The 19880-nt window shown below is 55.9% G+C and overlaps 1 protein-coding gene across 3 annotated transcripts; it reads right to left on the minus strand.

Moving 5' to 3' along the window:
* Positions 1-1505: 1505 nt before the first annotated feature.
* On the minus strand, positions 1506-18803 carry C15H13orf46 (chromosome 15 C13orf46 homolog). 3 transcript variants are annotated; one of them, XM_021929830.2, is made up of 8 exons: positions 16570-18800; positions 13759-13810; positions 12199-12364; positions 12071-12118; positions 10939-10986; positions 8360-8427; positions 1803-1919; positions 1506-1689 (listed from the first exon to the last, which is right to left on the minus strand). In XM_021929830.2, the coding sequence occupies exons 1-7, from the start codon at positions 16757-16759 to the stop codon at positions 1853-1855; spliced, it is 639 nt and encodes a 212-aa protein (XP_021785522.1). In that variant the 5' UTR covers positions 16760-18800; the 3' UTR covers positions 1506-1689; positions 1803-1852. The 3 variants fall into 3 exon arrangements, with proteins under 3 accessions (XP_021785522.1, XP_009190562.1, XP_009190563.1); XM_009192298.3 differs by lacking the exon at positions 1803-1919 and having other exon boundaries at positions 16570-18803; XM_009192299.4 differs by lacking the exons at positions 1506-1689; positions 1803-1919 and adding an exon at positions 7669-7996 and having other exon boundaries at positions 16570-18803.
* Positions 18804-19880: the final 1077 nt, after the last annotated feature.

The following is a 19880-nucleotide window of genomic DNA, read 5'->3' on the forward strand; positions in this document are numbered from 1 at the left end:
GCAACAATCACCCCTCCGGGGTCCCGGGAGTCAGCCCCTCCCACCCCAGTGCTGGCCCGGATCAGCTCTTTCCGTCCGCTGTGACCCCCACCTCACCAGTGAAGGAACAGAATTACCCCGGGTTTGAGGAAATCAGTGCAGAGCCCAACAGAAGTCAAAGGCGTGTCTGACTCTGGAAGGCTCATATTCTAACAGCTAAGCCACCACCAAGCTCCCGTGTCTGAAGAGCCGTGGGACCTCCCTGTCCTAGAGGCGACCGCCACCGACATACCCAGAATGAGGCCAGCCACACGTGGCCACAGGACGAATACACGGGTGGACGGACTCACGCCGATGCCTGCTCTGTGGGGGGGAGGGTGCTGGGAGCCACCCAGCAGAGCTGCCGCCTCCTGCCCCACCGAGGGGACAAACCAACCATCTTTCCGGAAGCTTCTCTGGGTGCCTTTTTGGTTGGCACAGTCAGAGGGCACAACTGAGTCACACCCAACTGCCCGGCAGCCAGGATGGCAGCGACCCTCGCCTCACGGGGGACAGGCCGCAGCTGTCTGGCTTCTTCAGCCCCGTGATGCCACGTGGAGGCTTCGCTTTACCAGGTGGACCGCAGGGCTGCACCCACCAGGACAGCTGGTCCAGGGCCCCTTTCCAGTTGTCTGGGACACGGTGACACTGGGGCTGGTGGGCACTTATCTTCTGTGGTGTCTTCCAGCCAAGGGTGGGTGCTGGCTTCGGGGATCCCCTTTCTCTCTTCAGCCTCGATGGTGCCCCACTTTGATCAGAGCGAAGTACCCAGGGGACAAGCTCCGCGTGGCATGCGGCTCCCTGAAAAGGGGCCCTCCCTCCCTGGCTCAGTGATGGGCAGAGCTCACCCTCCGGGAGCCTTCGCATTCTCGTCTGCACCACAGGGACGGCCCCCATGTGTCTCCATGGGGATAGACAGTGCACACAGCATCTCTGCCTGTGGCCTCTGAGGCCTTAGAGGCACCCGGATCAGAGATGCTGCAGGCCACCTGCCCGTGCCCTCCTGTGCATGCGTGTGGTATGTGCGAGCATGTGTGTGTCGTGTACATATGAATATGCATGCGTGCGTGTCTGAACGACAGAGCTCTGGGTGGGTTCTGGTGGAACTCGTCTTGCAGGCATGTCCTGGAGCCCCCCACATGCCCTGGGAAGACTCCCTCTCCTCCTCTGAGTGGGGAGCATGTGGCTCCCCTCCAGGGACAGATCCTAGTGCCAGCACCCCAGTCTCTGTTGCTCTCGTAGTCACAGCCAGGGCTCAGCTGCGTCCACTGTGCTCCTGGCTCCTGCAGGGACTTTGGTGACACAGCAAACGCTCCATCCTGCCCTGCACCTCTCACCCCTGCCTGGTGGGGGGTGCTTCCAGGAGCTGCAGCTCCCACGAGGCCCACAAAGGGCTGAGCCTCCCCTGCTGTGCCCCAGGGACCTCTGTCCCCACCCAGCAAGCCACTGAGCAAGAGGCCAGGGCAGGAAGGGCTACAGCCCCTCTGGCTGGTGGAGAGGAAGTCTCTTCCCGTCATTTATTCTGTGTTAAGGTCACATCATCACTCACCCAGGGGGCAGTGGCTTTCGGGCGTGGCTCACACCTGGTGTGGTCATCAGCGCCCCAGCGTTGCTCAGGGCTGCGGGATCTTCAGTCCAAAGGCGTGGTCTGTGAGCTCACTCCTTCCAGGCCTGGCCAGTCCCACAAGAAGAAAGCAGGAACCTCAGTGCCTGGCAGAGAAGGCTCTTGGGCGGCATGTAGGTGGCCCGACCACCCTCTGACCGGTGCCCCAGCCCCTCCGCACCCCGCCTCCTTCCTCTTCTTCGTCAAGCTCTGAGCACCCTGTCCGGGGCACTAGGCGCTCTCCTTCTCCCTCTTCCTGCTGGAGTACGGGATGCAGCACACCCAGCTGGTCTGCATCCTGCAGGCCAAGAGGAGGGCAGGTGGGTGAGAAACGGTCCTGGGCCGGCACTGTGGCCACAGGCACCCCGAAGTGCACTGGCAGGTCTCCCCTGCACTCCGCATGCACCCCCTTTCATCAAGCGCAGGCGGGTCTCCCCTGCACTCCGCATGCACCTCTTTCATCAAGCGGCGTGGTCTCCCCTGCACTCCCGCGATGCACCCCTTTCACTTCAAGCGCACTGGGGTCTCCCCTGCACTGGGTGATGCACCCCTTTCTCATCCAGCCGTGAAGGGTCTCCTGCACCTACATGCACCTCTTTCATCACGCAGGCGGGTCTCCCCTGCACCCGCATGCACCCCTTTCATCAACCGTGGCCCCCTGCACTGCATGCACTCCACTTTCATCAAGCGCAGGGCGGTCTCCCTGCACTGTGATGCACCTCTTTCATCAACCGCAGGGGGGTCTCCCCTGCACTCCGCATGCATCCCATTTCATCAAGCCCTCAGGGGCTGTGGTGAGTGGCGGACGTGAAGCCCAGTTTGCCAGTTTCTGCTTGAACCCTGACTCAGAGGACATGCGGGTCTCCAGAAGGATGCCTGAAGACAAAACAGCACAGAGCACATGGGCCCTGCCTCCATCTCTTCCTGGAGCCACTACGTTCTTAAAAGATCAGTGACCTGGGTCTGTGCCTTTTCCCACACGCACGCCTGCTATGTTCGTGGACACTTCTGTAATCTACAGCCAAACATGCTCAAGACTCAAATCCTGATGTGATTCTTGCTGCCCAGCCCCCTCACTGCCTGTCCAGGAACTGTGAACAGAAACACGGCGTGGGGCAGTGGACAGACGTCTTGCAGGTGACGGCCTCAGTGCACAGTCCTCACTAAGACTTCCATGTAAAACAAACTCTTGAAAAGCTTGATTTTTCTTCCTTAATTGGCAATCATGGTGCCCACGAAGGGACTCCTGGCAGGCTGCCCAGGGCTGCCTGGGACACTGCAGGACTCAAGTACCTGGCCCCAGCATTGTGCCCCTTGGGCCTCTCTGGCCCCTGCACAGCTGCACATGGTGGGGTCTCTCCTGGGTCCTCCCGGGACTCTCCTGGGGGCTCTCTGTGCTCTCTCCTGGGTCCTCTGGGGTCTCTCCTGGGGTCTCTATGGGATCCTCTTAGGGTCTCTCCCGGGTCTCCCTGGGTCTCTCCTGGGTCCCCCTGGGGCTGTGCTAGGGCTCAGACCTCCTGCTTGGCTGACAGCCCTGAGTTTCTTCAGCCACTCACTCCCACTCCTTGATGGAGACTTCTCATTTGTTAAGGAGAAAAATTCTCCTAGTTGAAAGATACTAGCTGGTGCTGTGACTCATGCATATAGTCCCAGTACCTGGGGAGGTTGAGGCAGGATCACCTGAGCTCAAAGCTGCTTGACCAGCCTGGCCAACACAGGAGATCCCCTGCACCCTACTAAAATAAGACATTAACTGGGCATGAAGGCCAGGGCCCTGGCTACTTGGAAGGCTGAGGCAGGAGAATCACTTTAGCCCAGGGGGTGGAGGTTGCAGTGAGCTGGGAACACACCACTACACTCCAGCCTGGGTGATAGAGGAGACTCACCCCAAGAAAGAAGAAAAGGAAAAGATTCTAAGAAGAAATGGATGTGTGAGGCTGATTGGGTAGAATGTGGAGGCTGTCTGATTGGGTAGAATGTGTGAGGTTGTCTGATTGGGTAGAATGTGTGAGGCTGTCTGATTGGCCAGGTTGAGCAGGTGCTTCCCCTTTTAATCTGACTCTATGGGAAATAGCCAAATCATGGTAAAAGCCAAACAACAGGCACTGACCTACTCAACTCCAGTCAGTGCCCGCATGCAGGACACACAGAGCCCTTCTAGATGGGAGGGGTTCATGAAAGGAGATTTAATGAAGAAATGGCCAAAAATGGTGTTCTAAAACATTAAGGCATACCAGGCTTTCTAAGGCTGTCACTGGCCCATTTTTTGCTTATTTTAAACTAACAGCAAATTATACTAAGGAAAAATTCGAGTCAAAATGGCAATCTGCCAGGATAGAGTTAACATGTGGACTTGTCCAAGTTCTCTCTCTTTTTATCCTGAAGTAAAATGACTGGCTATTTTTAAAAGATGTGTAGGACAAAGCAGAAAGTCCAAGCATGTCAGAATGATCTGTAAAAGTCATGATAAGGTTTATGAAAAGATAATTTATGAAAAGAATTATGTGTGTAAGTGGGCTGTGATTAAAAGGGAATTATTTATATGTCTTTCTAAAGATTGAACTTTGGGCCAGGCACGGTGGCTCATGCCTGTAATCCCAGCAGTTTGGGAGGCCGCAGGCAGGCAGACTACCAGGTCAGGAGATCAAGACCAGCCTCTACAATATGGTGAAACCTCATCTCTACTAAAAACACAATACACACACAATAAATACAGACGTGGTGGCAGGCGCCTGCAGTCCTCAGCCACTCGGGAGGCTGAGGCAGGAGAATGTGGCATGAACCTGGGAGGCGGAGCTTTGCAGGAGTGGAGATGGCACCACTGCACTCCAGCCTGGCTACAGAGCTTGGTGACCTCCATCCCAAAAAAAAAAAAAGATTGCTGGCCGGGCGTGGCTCACGCCTGTAATCCCAGCACTTTGGGAGGCCGAAGGGTGGATCACAAGGTCAGAGATCTGGCACCATGGTGAAAAACTCCTGTCTCTACTAAAAATAGAAAAAATTAGCCGGGCTATGGCGGGCACCTGTAGTCCCAGCTACTCGGGAGGCTGAGACAGGAGAATGGCGCGGAACTCCGGGAGGCGGAGCTTGCAGTGAGCCGAGATTGGCGCCCACTGCACTCCAGCCTGGCTGAAGGTGAGCAAGACTGGCCTCCCCAAACAAAAAAAAAAAAGACGCATGATATTAAATTACAAGCACAATACAAAAACTAAAGATTGGTCCCTATGTCACCACAAAGTTTCCTTAAAGTACTGGTTTGCTCTTAATGAAATTGCAAGAGGTTTTTTTAACTCTGAAATCATTTCTTTTGAAACTGCTCAGATCTACATCTCAGAAACTCAGCTTCTGCTGTCCCTTGCAACGTGTGGTTTGCAGGTCATGTGTGGCTGTCTCAGCTCTTTCTCCCCTCTTTAGGCTCCTGATAACAACCCCTTTCTCCTCTAAACTTTTTGTCAAGTCCTGCAACCTTTCCAGCCTACCTCCTCTGCTGTTTGCCAACGTTTTCCTAAGTGCAGCTTCTCTCAATTTTATATTAATTTCATTTTTCTTGCCGCCTGAATTGTTCAACATAATCAGAAAACTTCTCATGCTGTTACCAAGAGCTGTGTGTTCCCCAACTAGTTCCCCACTAGTTTCCTTGTTTACTGTCCTCTGTAATCAAGTGCACACCAACAGCCCTGGAGATGCTTTTCCTGTATCTGGCGAGGTTCCAGTGCCCTTCTCATCAGATCTGACTTCCAGGTTACCTGCATGGGCTTCCCTCAAGGAGAGGCAATCACACTGCAGGTTTCTCTGTACCTTTTGATAACTGGCTTAAAATAAATATTTCCTTATCAAGATAATTTCTGCATTATCTTTTTTTTTTGAGACGGAGTTCGGCTCTGCTGCTCAGGCTGGAGTGCAGTGGTCGGATCTCAGCTCACTGTGCTCTTTTCCCGCCTCCGGTTCACGCATTCCTCCTGGCCTCAGCTTCCCTCCCGAGTAGCTGACTACAGGCTCTCGCCACCTCACTCAATTTTTTGTATTTTAGTAGAGACGGGGTTTCACCGTGTTAGCCAGGATGGTCTCGATCTCCTGAACTCGTGATCTGCCCATCTCAGCCTCCCAAAGTGCTGGGATTACAGGCTTGAGCCACCGCGCCCGGCCAATTTCTGCATTATCTTTATTAAATTTTGATTACTTAAGACAACTGGGCTTTAAAAGAGTTATGGTTTTATAGCAACGTAACTTTCTGAATTGCCTGTGAGGTCTTTTGATAATCACTCTGGTTAAATGAGTGACTATTATTTTTAAATGATCCATAATTCTGTTTTTATTGTTTTGAACCTTTTGACATCTTTCGCAGGTTTCCACAGAATCAAAATCCTACATAAAGTCTTTTCAGATTAAACAATTCGATTTGGTAAAACTGTATGGGTAGCATCATCAAATGATAAATGATACTAAACCTTCTTTCAGTTATAATTGTGAACATGTTATTGATATAAATGTTCTAAAAATTATATACATTTATATTCATATTAGTCATAATTTTGATAATGTCCAATTGTAAATTATATTTGTATGGGCCTGTTATCCATGTGAATGTTCTAAAGATTATGTAAAATTTATAGAAGCCTGGCTGTCCTGATGTGACACTGTCTGTCATGATTTTGGTTGTTTTCTTACAATGTTATGTGTAATAGAAATAACTATTTTCTTGTTGGTTAGAAGCTTTCATCAAATTTTAACCATGGCTGTTCTAAGGTTTTGCATCTGTAGTCATTGTTCTGAATTATTCTCTAAAAACATTTATAATCAACTCTGGTCCAAAACTGCTTTTTGTGGAAAGGACTCTAATAAATAGGGGTACAAAAAGGTGGGAAATATTAAGAGCACAATTAATTAAATAATATACAAAAGTGGTTCCAGTTTTGTAGACTAGTTGTCAAGTTTTTTCCCAATCTGTAGTTACTGTGATGCTGTGGAGTGTGCAGTGCTCTGCGTGATCTGTAGATTCCCTCTAACAGTCCTGGGGATGTATTGTGTTGGGTGGGTACAGAAAAAGGCAACACTAGGAAAAAGAAAATCCAGATCATGCTAATTAAAAAAGAGATGGAGGCTAGGCATGGTGGTTCACGCCTGTAATCCCAGCACATTGGGAAGCTGAGGTGGGCAGATCACGAGGTCAGGAGTTCGAGACCATCCTGGCTAACATGGTGAAACCCCGACTACTAAAAATACAAAAAAATTAGCCGGGCATGGTAGCGGGTGCCTGTAGTCCCAGCTACTCGGGAGGCTGAGGCAGGAGAATGGCATGAACCTGGGAGGCAGAGCTTGCAGTGAGCTGAGATTGCACCACTGCACTCCAGCCTGGGTGACAGAGTGAGACTCTGTCTCAAAAAAAAGAAAAAAAAGAAAAAAAAAGAGAGAGAGAGATGGAGCCTGCCAAAGCATTTTCCAACGAACACACAAGTGTGCACGTGAGCTGACGCCCATTCATTATAGCCATGGCTGAGGGCTCTCGGCTTTCCTGGGCAGGAGCGATCCACCCACCTTGGCCTCCCAAAGGGCTGAGATTACAGGTGTGAGCCTCCGCACCCGGCCAAATGTTAAAAGTTTTTAAATTTTCTTCATAACATCTTGTTTTGGTGAGTGTCCAATCCCTATGGGTTCTTATTTCTTTTATTTATTTATTTATTCAGATGAAGTCTCACTCTTGTCACCCAGGCTGGAGTGTGGTGGCATGATCTCGGTTCACTGCAACCTCTGCCTCCTGGGTTCAAGCAATTCTCCTGCCTCAGCCTCCCGAGAAGCTGGAACTACAGGCGCCCACCACCACGCCCGGCTAATTTTTTTGTATTTTGGTAGACACAGGGTTTCACTGTGTTAGCCAGGATGGTCTCGATCTCCTGACCTCGTGATCTGCCTGCCTCGGCCTCCCAAAGTGCTGGGATTACAGGCTGAAAGAAGGTTTAGTATCATGTGACTGTTTTACAAAACCAATAGAACAATTCATCCTTTTAAAAAAACCTGTAATAAATCAAGATACTCATAAACTGTTAGTTCTGAGTGGTAGGCATTTGGACAATTGCTTTTTGTATTTTCGTGTGTTGTTTAAAATAAAACACTATAGGGACATGGCCCCGTTCAATGGGCCAGACATGTCTTCCCTCCCCACACCCCTCTTCATGGCTGAGGGCCTCGGGGCCTCAGGAAGTCTTGGGGCTTCCCTGGACCTACACAGCATCCAGCCTGGGGATACGGGTCATCTCTTCGAGGGCTGCCCCGGCCCCAGGGCCTGAGGCTCGTTGTGAGAGCGGCCGGCTTGGCTGTGACACCAGCATGTATGCACAGCTTCCCACCACCTGCAGGACCCAAGTCTGCAGCTAAAACCTAAACAGGAGAAGCCAGTACCATGCACTTGTCACCTCTCCCCGCTCCCTCCTCCCCCTCCTCTTCCCCCTCTCATCAGGTCCTTTTCCTGGCTGACGGGTAGGAGACACAGCCTGGTTATGGGGTGAGGTGGGGCATCATGAAGCTCATCCCTGAGCCTTTCCAAGGTCCGATGTCCTGTTGCCTGCCCTTAGCCCCTCAGGCTCGGTAGATGCTGAGCCTCGGCAGCACCCAGGGAGAAGAGGGGACTGCCTGGGCTCGGCTCTGCCCACCACACACAAGGCATGGTGGGCACATCAGAAACCATGATGGGGCGAAAGTCCTCCTACCCCCACCTAGTGTGAGCCCACAAGCATCACTCACTCGTCTTCTGACAGATCTCCCACATCCATCTGGGACGGCTTCTCTTCCTTCTTGGCATCGGTGACCACCTGTGGGGAGTGGAGACGTTTAAGGGATGGGAGGTGTCAGCCACGGGCACTGAGGTATAGCCTATGGACCTGCTGGAGGATCAGGCCAGGGCACAGAGGCTGCCTGGGCCTCAGACAGGGCTGTCTATTGTCTGAACATTTCCAGTTAGGGGAACCTGACCAAGGAACTGCACCCCCTGGCCGGGCGCGGTGGCTCAAGCCTGTAATCCCAGCACTTTGGGAGGCCGAGACGGGTGGATCACGAGGTCAGGAGATCGAGACCATCCTGGCTAACATGGTGAAACCCCGCCTCTATTAAGAAAATACAAAAACTAGCCGGGCGCAGGTGAAGGGGCGCCTGTAGTCCCAGCTACTCGGGAGGCTGAGGCCGAGACGGCGCGGAACCCGGGAGGCTGGAGCTGCAGTGAGCCGAGATCCGCCACTGCACTCCAGCCCGGCGACAGAGCTGCAGACTCCGCCCTCAAAAAAAGGAACTGCACTCTTGATGTGGCCAGGCTCCAGCACTGAAGACCAGGTCTGGCCTGTCAGCCCAACTGTGCCACTGGCTGGCCCTCCTTGAGTCCTTAGAACTCATGTGCCCCAAGAATAGCCTTGTTGGGGGTTAATCGCCAGCTCTCTCTGCTTTGTGGCATGCTCTGAGGGCAAAAGGGAGAGAAGGTGCACTCTGGAAAATAACTGACCCCCAGGAAGGAGCTTAAACTTGCCAAGAAAGAACTTCAAGAAACTTCCAAAATGATGACTGTTCACCACAGCAAAGAAATGGAGGAACATACCCCAGATATTAGTGTTGGAAGGGCCCAGATAAGTCATTAAGTCAGCCTCTTCCTTTTATAGATAAGGATGATGATGGTGGTGGCAATGATGCTGGTGATTATAACAGTGGCGACGCATGGCGGAATGACAATGGCGGATCATAATGGCGGTGACGATGACGATGGTGATGGTGGATAGTGGTGGGATGATGGTGAAGGTGATGATGGTGGATGGTGATAATGGTGGTGACGACGGTGATAGTGATAGTGATGGTGAAGGTGATTATAACAGTGGTGACGATGGTGATAATGATAATGGTGATTATAATGGTGGTGATGAGTGATGATGGTGATGGTGATAGTGGTGGGGATGATGGTGAAGGTGATGATGGTGGATAATGGATGGTGGATGGATGGTGGATAGTGGATAGTGGTGGATGGTGGATGGATAAACAGTGGATGGTGGATGGAATGGATGGATGGATGGATGGTGAATGGTGGTGGAGGGATGGACATGGATGGTGGATAATGGTGGATGGAAGGATGGTGGATGGTGGAATGGTGGACGAATGGTGGATGGATGGATGGTGGATGGATGGTGGATGGATCAAGGGTGATGATGGCGATAATGGTGACGGCGGGGATAATGCAGGCGGATGACGGCGAAGGCGGACAGATGGCGGATGGCGATGTCGGTGGTGACGACAGTGATAGTGATAGTGATGATGATGATGGTGATGATGCTGGCAAATGGTTGTGATGATGATGGTGATTATAATGGTGGGGATGATGGTTAAGGTGATGATGGTGATGGTGATGATGGTGATGATGGTGATAGTGATAGTGGTGATGGTGATGGTGATGATGGTGGTGGATGGAAGGATAGTGGATGGTGGATGGATGGATGGAATGATGGTGGTGGATGGATAATGGATGGTGGATGATAATGGATGGTGGATGGATGGATGGATGGATGAATAAATGGTGGATGGATGATAGTGGATGGATAAATAGGATGGATGGATGGTGGAGGACGGACAAGGATAATGGATGAAGGAAGGATGGTGGATGGGAATGGATGGTGGATGGATAATGATGGTGGAGCATTAATGATGATGGTGATGATGTCTTTGGGGATGATGTTGATGTTGATGATGATGATGATGGTAATGGTTGTGATATAAGGATAATGATGGTGTTGATGGTGATGATAGTAATGGTGGTGATGATGATGATACTCCATACTGAAGCTTTCCTGGGTATGAGGCACTGCTCTGAGAGCTTTCCCAAACAACCCTGGGATGCAGGTACTAATATGATTCCTACTTAATAGAGGAGACAACTGAGGCACAGGGAAATATGATGAGTTGTTTTGAGCATTTACTGACAGAACCACACATCTACCAAAGCCCGTTCTCTGAGCTTCCAGGTCTGTGCCCTTTTCACCACCCCAACGTGATCTCACAAGAGGTTCTGAGGACCCATGGGCACCTTGAGGGTTAACCCAAGCCCTAGAGTCTCTGATAGTGCCGAAGTGTGTGTGAGTTGGAGTGTGGGAGGGTAAGGAAGAGGCTAGACCAATCCTCAACATCAGAGAGCTCTTCTGGAGCTGCTGGCCCCAGGTCTCTGCCTCCCCGTCCAGCACGTGCCTATTGTGGGGCAAGTTCCCAGAAAAGCCTCCAAGGCTGGCCCTGCCAGGCAGCACAGGCCCTTTCCTGACGGCTTTGGCTCTGCTTGTCTTGGGGGTTTCCATTCTTACCTCTTCAGCATGGTCTCCCAGGTCAATCTCCACAAACACAGATGCTTTCTGCAAATGGAAACCAGAGAGGTGTGGATGGCAGGCTTGGGTGAGCTGGAGAGGAATGCTGATTCCCTGGGAGGAACAGTGGCTCCTGGCCCTTGGGGCAGCTGGGGCAGACCCTGGTGATGACCATCAGGCCCCCAGATCCTGGCAATGCTGAACGAGGGCTCCTGGGACGCTGGGCAGAGCTGATGGCAGTGTGGACTGTGAGGTGTCCATGGCCAGCTCTGGCAGTAGAGATGGAGGGGGGATACAGCTTTCTCACCCCTCCCTAATCACCTCCCATCAGGGCCCTGAGACCCCAGAGGGTTTCCTCCAGCCTCACCATCTAAGAACTGGGGCCTCCAGGAGATGGGGCACTGCCCAGAGCTAGGGAGCCCGGCTGCTCCCACCCCAGCCCTGTTCGACAAGGCAGCACTGCTGCCCCCACAGCCTGCCTGTGGGCCACACTCCGCACCAAGGAGCAGGAGACCCTCCTGGGATGCAAATGGCTTCAGTGGCTCAGGGTTTTGCTGCCCCAAGGCCTCTAACTGGGCACCTGGACCAGCCCAGAATGTGTACCCGATGGGAGCACTTGAGTCAACTCCAAGGGCAGTGTTTGGGGGCGGGCGAAGGACTTCCCAAGAGCCCTGGAATGAAACCAAGGCCCACCTGGCAAGCAGCATGTCCAGCCGTGTTCCCATCCCCACCACACAGCTTGGAGGGAGAACAAAAGCCACCTTCCTCCATGCAGGGCCGCATGACAATCCCCACAGCACAACGTGTTCCTGGACAGCACATCAAGCCTGGGGCTCTGGGGTTTTTCTGGGCCAAGGTCAAGCTGAGGGTACCTCCTCCCAGGGCCTCATACACCTTTAGTGACGGCACGTTTGGCAAGTGGGGGTCAGGCTGCCCTGGGATCGGGCAAAGAGTCTCAGAGCTTGGCCCCAAGCCTCTCTAGGGAGACAGCGGGGCCTAGTCCAGCTTCCCAGCCTGGCGCCTGCTGAGCTGACCCCCAGACCACGGTCCCAGGCAGGCCCAGGCTCCAGCAGAACTCCTACTTGGACAGGCCTCCCATCTTACTTCTTTTACTAAAGGGAAAAGCTCTTGCCTCTTTTTCCTGAAGGTCATTTAGCTTTATGGACTCCGCCTCCTGTTCCTGTAAGACCAGAGAGGTAAGTGAAGGCTGGGCTCCAAGACAAGAGGTAAAAAATGCACTGCTCCTCAGCGTAGCCCAACCTTAGCCTCCTGCAAGCCTCCGTCCGCGTGCTCGCCTTCCCGTGCCTCCTGCGTGCTGGCCTCCGAGTTGCTCTTCTCCCTCTCTGGGTCCTGTTTTCCACTCTCATGACCCAGCTTCCCAAGGGTGCCGAAGCTTTCCTTCTTGTCTTGTGCTAGGTTTTCCTGACTGCAGGAGGAGCAGGGAAAGTGGTTTGGAAGAGGTGTCATGGCAGACAGCTGCAGGCAGCTCCTGGTCTCCTCCGGGGCTGTCTCCCTGGGCTCTAGGCTGGTGCCCCTGGGGTCTGTGGGCGCCTATGAGGGGCCCTGACCCGGCACAGAGTTCTGGCTCTGAAAGGCCCCCAAGCTTGGCCTTCCTGGCTTCCTCTGCTGACCCATCTCGGCTGAAAAACTTACCCTCTACTGCCAGGGTCTGGACTGGGAACCAATTTACTTACAGCCAACCTCTAACCTTGCTCAAAGAACCAAAATCTGGTGAGAAGATGCAGCCATCCTGTGGCAGATCCACAGCTCACTCCATGTGGATACCAAATAGGCTGTGCCAGCCAGCAGGCTGGGGGGTCCGTGGCTGGCCCTGCTGTTACTCACACCAACCTGGTAACCCCTTCTGTGGTCTGCTGTGGTGTGTGGCCAGGGGCAAGAGGAACGCAACAGGCAGTGAGGATGACGGGCTCTGCCACCATCTGCAATGGTGTTGACTTGCCCAAGGGTGTTGACTTGGCCAACGTGAGCAGACACTTTCAGCTGTGCCACCCTAAAGGTGTGTGGTCTTCCCACCTCAACTGCCCTCACCAAGGCCATCAGCTTCCCTGAGCTCTACAGGGTGGGAGGCTCCAGACGCCTCACACATTGCTCTAACGCACGAACACTCTCACCAACTGACTGCACCTTTGGCCACTTTGGCGACTGGACGCCTTCCTTGGTCTCCACTCTACGGGAGCCATTTGTAAAGAAGGCAGACTTGGCCCGTGCCTTGTCCATGGTGCTGGCAAATCCACTTTGTTAGATCTGAGACAAATTCTTGAGGAATTCAAGGACTTTTAAGTCTTGTTTGATGGCAAGAGGGTGAGTGGGTAGGAGAACCACAGCTGGGGTGGGACGGGACACGAGGTGCAAGGAGGCAAGAACTCGGTGGTATGAAGTGAGGTTGTGCCGTCCAGGGCCCCACGCCCCCTCCCTAAAGGGTCACTCGAGTTGTTTACATCCAGGGTTGGCCCAGCAGTCCACCAGCGAGACGACGCCTCCTTCCCCAGAGGGCCATGGGGTGTCTGCTGACAGGGATGCAGCTGTGACCCTCAGGTCAGGGCCCGAGTCCTGAGGACACCACCCCCTACAGGTGGGCCCCGTTCCCACACTGAATTCTCTCTCAAAATAAGGAGGATTTCCCAGCCCTCCCATCCGGGCCCTGGGCAGGGTCTTCTCAGCACCCAGGGCTCCCTCGGTCCCCTTCTAAGTGTCTACCTTGATGCCCGGGTGCCACCCCCACGCCCCACCCTCTCCTGTGTCCGCCTCACTTTTCCCAGCTCCGCCTTCACCCAGGCCAGCGCCGGACAGGCCACTTACCAGCTGGCATCTTCCCCGCTACTGCTTGGGTCTTTCCCTTGCTCTTCGGACTCTGGGGAAGAAGGACAGAGCCGTCAGCACCATCACACCACAGCTACCGGAGCTCAGGACCTGCCCAGAGCCACCCACAGCCACCCACGGCAGAGCTCAACTCTCAGCCGTGGCTACGGCTAACCTGAGTTTCTCCCCTACCCGTGCCCAAGCCCAGCCCCTCCTGTATTTGCTACCAGCACTTTCCACAGCCTGGTGCCGGGGTCTTGAGCCTGGCTCAGTCCCAGCAGCTCAGCCCACCCCCGGCTCCACCTTCTCCCTGCAGGACTCAGGGCGAGGCATGGCCAGCTGCCTTACAGTAAACACAAGAGGCTCCGGGACCTCTTGCCATTCCTCTTTGTCCTAGCGCAGTTGGCTGGAGGTAGCTGAGCACGAGGGTGGGAGAAGATCCCAAGACCTGCCCATGCGGCTACCACCCTCCACCCAGGCTTCCTCTCACGGACAGGTGGGACCTGACACCTCTCTTGGCTTGTCCAGGAAAATCCACCAATCTCCAGGTTCTCCGGGCTCCCCGAGGCGCATCGCGGGGTGTTTCTAGTAGTCTTTTCTCGGGACCACTTTATGCCTCTGGGCTGCCCTCTGTGAGCGCTGGTCTCCTGTGCTCCGCGTGGCCCAGGCCCAGACACACCCTCTGCCCGCACTGGTCCCCCGTGAAGTCGGCCGCCCCACCTCTCCCACATCCCGGAGGCCTCCCTGTGATGTGGACGCGGCGTCTCACACATCCAGGCACCTGTGGGTGCACGTGGCACTGTGCATGTCATCGAGCCCACCAAGTCTGTGCGGGGCGAGGAGCTGAACATCTGACTCTACCGGTGGTCAGCAAGGCCGGGCCCATCTCCTGGGGTCACAGGGCTGGAAATGCCTCCTGCTTTTCTCCGGCAGAATCTCAGTTGCCTGGGGGCAGCCACCAAGCTCCCGGGAGATGCGCTCCTGGGCCGTGGTCTCAGACCCCGGGTGCTGGTGCCTGGGGGAGGCTGTGCAGGGTGGACGTCTTTGCCGGACAGGACAAGCAGCCCCAGAGAAGCCCGGTCTCCCTGCTGCGGCTCCTCCCATCACGCGGTTTTGGGCACATCCAGCAGGTGTTGAGGGAAACGTCAGCCACGATGGGGCTTGGTCCCTCCCTCTGTCCGACCCCGGCCTCTAAGTCCACACTGCGGTGGCACCGGGCAGCACTGTTCGAGACCTGCTCCCTGCCCCTACTTAAATTCCCGCTAAGCAGCCTTGGCGTAACTTATTCTTTTGAGAACTTTGCACGTCTTGAGGGAATCCCGCGGGGAGGGAGGTGGGGTGCAGCCTCCTGACTGCTCACACCCCCACACAGCACATCTTTGGATTTTTAAACTCAGAGAACACATATTTTTACATCATTACTTCTTACAATTGTCTCCAGGGCTTGAGCAAACCCTGAGTCCTACTGGGCTGTTTCACTTCCACAGCCCCGTGGCCACCTTTGTGAAGGGGAGGCAGAGCTGCAGAGGCCGCGGGAGGGGAGGGGCGGGGAGGGGAGGGGACGCCCGCTCGCACCTCTGTGTCAGCACCACAGCCCTGTGCTCTAGGCCGGTATTCAAGGTGTGAGGGGGTGACTCTAGCACCATCCCCAGGCCACTGTCCGTTCGGCACACCTGGAAACATCTGAGTGGTGAGCGTGGACTGACACAGATGCAGCCTACACGTTTCACGGTCTAGAAGCCATCCGTGTCAAACACCGGCTACGCAGGTTCCTCGCTGGTGGGCGAGGTCCGAGGCTCCCGCAGGGACCCACGGCCTCCTTGCAAATGGGGGGCCTGGCCATGGTCCTCTCTCCAGGCGTCGGCTGGCTTTGGAGGCCCATGAGGGTCCCAGGCCTACCCTCCTCTCACCACTCCCGCCCTTGGCTGTGCCCGGCTGGAGCCCACAGCTCCGCCCCAGCAGCGCAAGGCCTTCCCGGCAGCCCTGGGTGGGTTACAGGTGTGGACCTGGAATGGTCCCCTCTTCCACCCTTAGCGTTCTGAGCACAGGGCAGTGGGAGGCAGGAGGCCTGACCCGGTCCCTGCTGCCTGTGGAAGGAAAACGAATCTCGGGCTCCAAATCACTGAGCTAAGGGGAAGAGTCAGGCTGGGAATGTGTCAGGCAAACCTGCCTCCCATCCTCTTCCTAAATAAGAGCCGCAGAGATAAACGGCCACAGGCCACCTCGTCATTCACCCAGGAGGAAATGCCCTATGAGCCTCACGAGCTCTGCCCCAGGCAGTTCTGTGGAGTTTCACGCGCGGAATGCAGACGGGCAGCTGACCGGGGACGGAGATCACCGTCCTCCCTCTGCTCGCCTGAGACAAGCGTGTCTGACGGCTTCCTCCGAGCTGCTTATGTAAAACTGCAGTCACTGAGCTGGACTAGGGTACAAGGGACTCTCCCGCTAACCCCTCACGTGCAAACTGGGTGTTCAGTGAAAGGCTGCTCGAGACCCAGAAGAATGCAATCCTGTGTCTCCTCTACCTACGACCTGGGAGCCCCTCCTGCCTCAGGCTGTCCCTTTCTGGACAGAACCAGCGTACCCCCCACAGGGACTGATTAATGCCCCACGTCCCCCTAAAATGTACGACACCGGGCTGTGCCCCGCCTTGGACACACGTCGTCAGACCTCCTGGGGCTGTCTCGGCGCGTCCCTAACCTTGGGAAGTGACTTTCTAACTGGCTGGGCCCTGACGTGGGTACTTTGGGTTCAGGGCCTGGTGGAGCAGCCGTGCCGTCCACCCGCTCCCCGTGGCCCCACAGCCCCTACCCGGCTCCTTGCGAGGCTTCCTAGGGTGGCTGGGAGGGTCCCCCTTGAGCTGCAGGCCTTCCAGACTCCTGCTCCGCTGAAGTTCAGAGGCCTCGCTGGCCGCCTTGAGGTGCCCGAGGGCCACTCCTGAGGGCAGGACCCTGGGGCCGGGCCGGTGCCTCCTGTGTGTGTTCCCCGTGTCCTTCTCCATCCTCCAGCCCAGCCTCGGCCCGAGCGCAAGGCTGCCACCCTCACACCCAGCCGTCCCGCAGGGAGTGGTCAGGAGGTGCTGGGTGCGCTGTTGCCAGGGGGCTGCTGTGACATCACTGGAAGGTCAGAGGCCAAAGATCAGCTGGTCCCAGGCAGCACAGCGCGGCTTTCTGTGCAGGCCGGGGCTGGGGCGGGTTCTGTGCTTTCCCTTCTTTCCCGCAGGCCGGGGCTGGGGCGGTTCTGTTTTCACGTCTGGTCTCTCCACCAGGGAGGGCGGGGAACCGGCACCAGGCCCTAACAAGGCTGCCTGCAGCACAGACGCGGGTCTCCCTCTGTGACAGGGTGTTTGAGTCTTTCTCTCCCTATCACGGCAAACGGGACACAGATAACTCAGGAAGACAAAGGCAGCCCTGCAGGCAGTGGTGCGGTGCAAACGCTGCCGGCCCCGCGCCTCTCCCCAGCCACACGGCACCAGGACGAAACCCTGCTGTGGCCGGGGCTCCGGCGAGGCCTTGCCGGGTAGTCTGTGTGGGTTTGCTCAGGCAGGCGGCTTAAACAGCGGGAGCCCATTCCCTCCGGTGCTGGGGGCAAAGTGTCTCACAGCGCTGGCTCCCCCAGGCTCTCCCCTTGGCGCGAAGAGGACATATTCTGTGTCCTCACATGGTCATCCTGTGTGCTGCATCCTCGATATTCCGTGTCCTCACGTGGTCGTCCTGTGTGCTGCGTCCTCGATATTCCATGTCCTCACGTGGTCGTCCTGTGTGCTGCGTCCTCGATATTCCATGTCCTCACGTGGTCGTCCTGTGTGCTGCGTCTCCGTCTCCCCTTCTCATGAGGACGCCGGCCCCCCGGGGTCAGGGCCACGCGCATGGCCTCGCTTTACCTTCACAATCTCTACAGCTCCACGCCCAAGCGCAGCCACACCCTGGGGTCCTGAGGGTCACGGGGTCACAGCTCCAGCACGGGGATTCATGGGGATTTGTCGGGACAGAGCTTAGCCTGTACTGAGTCGAACAGAAAATCTCCTCCAGCCTCCAGACCACGGTGGGTGGGGAGGCAACGTTTTACCTCTCGGTGTTTTTTGGTTGGCCCCGAGAATTAAAATCGGCAGATGAGCTGGAGGAAGGCACGCGCACTCCAGCACGGTCTGTGTGGCTGGGAATGGCCTTTCCTTCCCGAAAGAGGAGGAACACCCCACGGGGAAGACGCTCTCCAGAGCCAGAAGAAAGCAGCGTTCTTACCCTCATGGACGGCTGCTTCAGCTCAAAACAACCCTTATAAGGGCGTGGCTTATTTGGGCGGCCCCTTCACGGGCACATCGCGAGCCGGCGCCCCCCAGGACCCACTTCCTGTGCCTGGGGCTCCTCAGCGTCAGGGGGAAGCAGGTGTGACCCCCAGGCCGCAGGCTCCCCTCCTTCCGGTCTCATCTCTTGAAGAGCCCAGAGCCGCTCAGCGCCCAGGAGGCCTCAGCTCTTTGGCTAAGTGGTGGGTGCAGGGTGGGAGCCCTGGTCTCACACACACTCTGGCACTGCCTGGCCTCCTGGGACGGTTCCTCAGAGGCACCTGCTCTGGACGCTCCGATGTCGGGAGTCCCACGGATGCTGCCAGGATGGGAGCGGAGGCTGCTGTCTCTCTCCAACAAGTGCTGGATCGTCTGGAGCAACAAGAGCAAATGGGTGTCCCTGGGGTCTCTGCAAAGCCACCTGCTGTCTCTTGGTGGGTGCATCAGTCAGTACTCGTGCTGCTGATAAAGACACACTGGAGACTGGGCAATTTATGAAGAGGTTGGATGGATTCAGTTCCACAAGGCTGGGGAGGCCCTGCAGTCACGGCGGAAGGCAAAGGCACCTCTTACATGGCAGCAGCAGGAGAGAATGAGAATCAAGCGAATGGGGAAACCCCTTATAAAACGTTTACATCGGATCTCCGACTTCTTTACCACCATGAGAACAGTATGGGGGAGACCACCTCATGATTCTGTCATCTCCCCCTGGGCCCTTCCCACAAAACAGATTCAGTCACCTCCCACGGGGCCCCTCCCACCACACAGATTCAATCACCTCCCACCAGGTCCCGCCCACCACACAGATTCAATCACCTCCCACGGGGTCCCGCCCACCACACAGATTCAATCACCTCCCGTGGGGCCCTCCCACCACACAGATTCAATCACCTCCCGTGGGGCCCTCCCACAAAACAGATTCCATCACCTCCCACCACACAGATTCCATCACCTCCCACGGGGTCCCGCCCACCACACATGGGAATTATGGGAGCCCCGATTCAAGATGAGGTTTGGGTGGGGACACAGTCGAACCGTATCAGTGGGAAACGCGGAGGGGCTTCCGGCCCCTATACACTCCCACCTCCCACGGCCCCGTGGGACCTTCCTGGCTGTTCCGGGAGGGGCTCCATTCTCCACGTTCCCTGGGGCCTCATGCTCCTCACCCTTCTACTTCCTCTTGGAGGGGCTGACCTTGGCCCTCCTGGGTGGACCCCAGCACAGCTGTGCCCGGAGTGTGACAGGAGCCCCCTGGCTCCCAACACTGTCTGAAGCCCTGCCGGGAAGTGTGGCTCCAGCAGGGCCGCTGGCCTCCCGGGGAGGATGCCCCCACCCGCAGGGTTCGTCCACCACCCACAGCGCTCCCGGACCGGGGCAGACCCCACACCTCACCACGGGCTGAGGAGGCCGGCCAGGCCGAACCAAGCCTCACCCTTCCCTGGGAGAAAGGCCTGGCTTGGGGTCCCCAGAGCCACACCTCCTCATTTTTCTTATACCAGAGCTGACTCACAATAAAATTACCAAAAAAGAAGAATTCAAATGGAGCAAGGAAAGGAATAGAGAAGTGAGGAAATGCAGCAGCTGTCCCTAGCCATGGCATCTTCACCCAGAGTCCCCCTCAACCCTCTCCTGCCTGGACGTACAGCAGCCACCTGCCGGGAGGGGCAGTCTGTTCTCTCCTCCCAGGGCCTCCAAGTCACCACACCCTCCGCATTCCTGGAGATGGCAGCCCAGGCTGGTCTGTCTGCCCAGCACTCCCTGAGTGGACACCATCTCCAGCCGCACCCCACGGCCGTTGGCGGCCTCGACCCTTAGCCCTCAGCACTGTGTGACCCCACAC

This window comes from Papio anubis, chromosome 15 (genome assembly GCF_008728515.1).
Source record: "Papio anubis isolate 15944 chromosome 15, Panubis1.0, whole genome shotgun sequence".
Lineage (NCBI taxonomy): Eukaryota > Metazoa > Chordata > Mammalia > Primates > Cercopithecidae > Papio > Papio anubis.